This window comes from Geotrypetes seraphini, chromosome 6, assembly GCF_902459505.1.
Source record: "Geotrypetes seraphini chromosome 6, aGeoSer1.1, whole genome shotgun sequence".
Taxonomy (NCBI): domain Eukaryota; kingdom Metazoa; phylum Chordata; class Amphibia; order Gymnophiona; family Dermophiidae; genus Geotrypetes; species Geotrypetes seraphini.
Window position 1 is genome coordinate 98,690,201 of NC_047089.1, and position 3,006 is coordinate 98,693,206.

Genomic DNA, 3,006 nt, shown 5'->3' on the forward strand with positions numbered 1-3,006 from the left:
ACAGCCGACCTGAAATCTTCCCAATGTCAGCGTTGACGTCGGAGGAAGGGAGGGCTTTGCTTAAGCCCTCCTTCCGACGTCAGCGCTGACATCGTGGAAGACTTCCGATCGGCTGTGTGCTGTGGCAGGGCAGGTAGGGAGAAGACGAGCCTCGCGAGTACATCCAACCCCGCAGGAACCCCGTGACCCTAGGGGGCATCCCCATGAGATCCCCGCGACCCTAGGGGGTGTCCCCACAGAATCCCCTCGACCCAAAGGGGGAATCTGCGGGTCCCGTGGGATTCCCGCTGTCTCCGTTCCCGTGCAGCTCTCTAGTGCATTCCAGAGCACAGAGGCTACTCTAGAGAAGGCTTGTTTGCAGTTGTCACATTGTGTGATGTCCTTTGGAAAGGATGTGATTAAGGATGTTCCTTGGGAACATAGGAGTCAACTTTTCAAATTATTGGGGGTGTTAAATTCAATGGAAATTACCTGTCTCTGTACACAGTGAAGGAGTTTGCTCAATATTGGGGGTGCTGAAACACCCACAGCACCCACAAAGCTGGCTCCTGTGCTTGGGAGGGCCTTTGCAACTAGGAGGTGTGTAGAGGGAGATCCTGTTCTTCATGTACTCTGGCTCATTTCATTAATGTCCTTGGAGATCATATGTAAATTTTAAAATTTAGCCCTGTATTGTACTGTAGCCGCTTTTGTCCTGCACTGCGTAGGAGCTTTCGTAGTTTGTTCAGCTGTTTAAATGCTAATTCCAGTTGTTATCCATCAGGTTTCCTATATATGATACCATTTAGGACCCCTGAGGAAGGAGTGTTTCTTCAAAACTGTGTCGGGTCCGGGTTCATCAATCCTTTTGGATACAAACTGTTTTATGACTATCTTTATCTTTTTATGATTATTTATTAAAGACTTGGTATCTTGTATATTATTTATTAAAGACTTGGTATATTGCATACAACCTTCTATCAGTTTTACTGCCATATTCGGAATTGATTGTTGCTGGTGAAAATCCTTTGTAGTCAGTGTTGATACCTCTGTGACAAGACTTACCTTGTCAATGTATGGAAAGAGGCAGCAAAGTTTTTGTTACAGATGATAGAAGCAGATCCTGAAAGTTGCTTGAATTTGGAGGATCTGCATAAACGTTGAGTCTAGTTGCATTCCTATATTCTTGGAACTCATTTCTACTTACACACACTGCTTAGCAGCGTCCCAGTTCTTTCTTATTTTATGTTTGACTTGTCTTTGTAACCTGCTTTGACCTGTATTGATTTGGTGGTATATCAAGTCCCAATAAATGATAAATGATGTATTTTAGCATAGGATCTGCCAACATAGAACCTGTTGGAAAATACATGAGAAATGGACACCCAGATGCTGATGATATCCAGAATGAACTTCCATTTTACAAACTGAAACATCCAAATTATGAACAGGGCAACTTAGATTATAAACTCTTTCAAGCAAGGACTGTCACTTGTGTGTTTAATGTACAATGCTACGTGCAGCTGGTAGCACTATAGAAATAATATATAGTAGTAGTAGCATAGGCATATCCATATTATAAAATAGCCATGTTGATGTCCATGTAGAGCAGAGAGGTAGCTAAAGTGTGACAGAAAAATTCCTACTATACTTGAACGCAAACTACTTCAATAACCTTCAGGTTTGTAGATTTCTTACTATTAGGCCACTCCTCAATTCTATATGGAGATTTGTTTAAGAAGAGAGGCAGAGATCAACAAAGCTATGAGCAACACATACACAGAGTGGATCACCAAATAGAAGGCATAGGTGGAGTAGAAGTTTCAAAATTTTAATGCATAAGTATAATCAAACCCTGACACGGCCACATTCCACCTATACAGCTGTGTCAGGGGCAGCTGTTAAACATAACGATAAACATCAGTGAACATACAAGGGTTCTTCAAAACATTTCCACACTTTAATTTTTTTTTTTTTTTTTTAAATTTTCAAGCACCCAAGCTTTATTAAAACAATCCAGATGCAGCTTCTTTAACGTTTTCCACCCACACGAGGTGCTTGCATTTTCACAGGCTTAGCAATTTTCTGCTTGGGTGCAGCCTTTGTGGGAGCCTTAGTAGTGGAGGGGGCGGCCTTCTTGGTAGCCTGCTTAGCCTTCTTAGCTTCCTTGGCAGCTCTGATGGCTTGCTCCCGCTGCGCTTTTCGCACCTCAGGCTTCTGGCTTCTCTTGGCCATTATTTCAGCCAAAGATGCACCAGTGATAGCCCTCTGAAATTTGACAGCACGGCGGGTACGCTTCTTTTGTATTTCTTCAGACTGTCCTTTTTTGTGTTTGCGCCTGTACAGAACAGTCCAATTGATCTGGCGGGGATTCCGCTTGGAAAGAAATGCAGACTCGCATTTTGCATTCAGGAACTGGAAAACCTTCCCGTCTGTCCTAGCGTACCGCCGGCCATGGCCCGGGTATATCTTGTAGCCACTGAAACTGCAGAGTTCGACCTTCATGGTGACTGCCAAGATGGCGAAGAGGATTTTTATTTTTATAAACAATATTAAATATCTCAAAAGCAAATTATATCACTTTTCCACATAATTACACTGTTTTGTGATACTTTTTCCCCAGTATCCTACTAACTTCTTAATGCTATCAGAAAAGAATGTTTTTGGTTGAGCCACCGAAAATATTAAAGCGCCTTGGGAGGAGGATCAATAAACATCTAATATAATAAAATGGTAAGCTGCGCATGCGCACTTCCTAAGTGTGTGCCGGTTTTCCGTGAGCTGTAGCGACACATAGGAAGTGCGCATGCGCAGCTTACGATTCTTTGAAAGACGCGGCGGTGGCTACTCTCAAGATCCCCGCCTGCGTCGGACTTCATGAGAGGAGCCACCGCCGCGTCTTTCAACTAATAAAAAAAAAAAAACAAGGAGGATGTTGGCCCGATGGCTGGAATTCACCGCTGAGTCCGGTGAGGAGTGCTTCCCTCAACAGGAACCGTCGGGTCTAATTCAAATACTCCCGGCAGG

General features: G+C 43.5%; 1 protein-coding gene across 1 annotated transcript; it reads right to left on the bottom strand.

The window, feature by feature from the left end:
- Positions 1-1,943: 1,943 nt before the first annotated feature.
- LOC117362859 (60S ribosomal protein L24) lies at positions 1,944-2,503 on the bottom strand. The gene has a single exon (XM_033949925.1). It carries the CDS (start codon positions 2,482-2,484, stop codon positions 2,011-2,013), a length of 474 nt encoding a protein of 157 aa, XP_033805816.1. The 5' UTR covers positions 2,485-2,503; the 3' UTR covers positions 1,944-2,010.
- Positions 2,504-3,006: the final 503 nt, after the last annotated feature.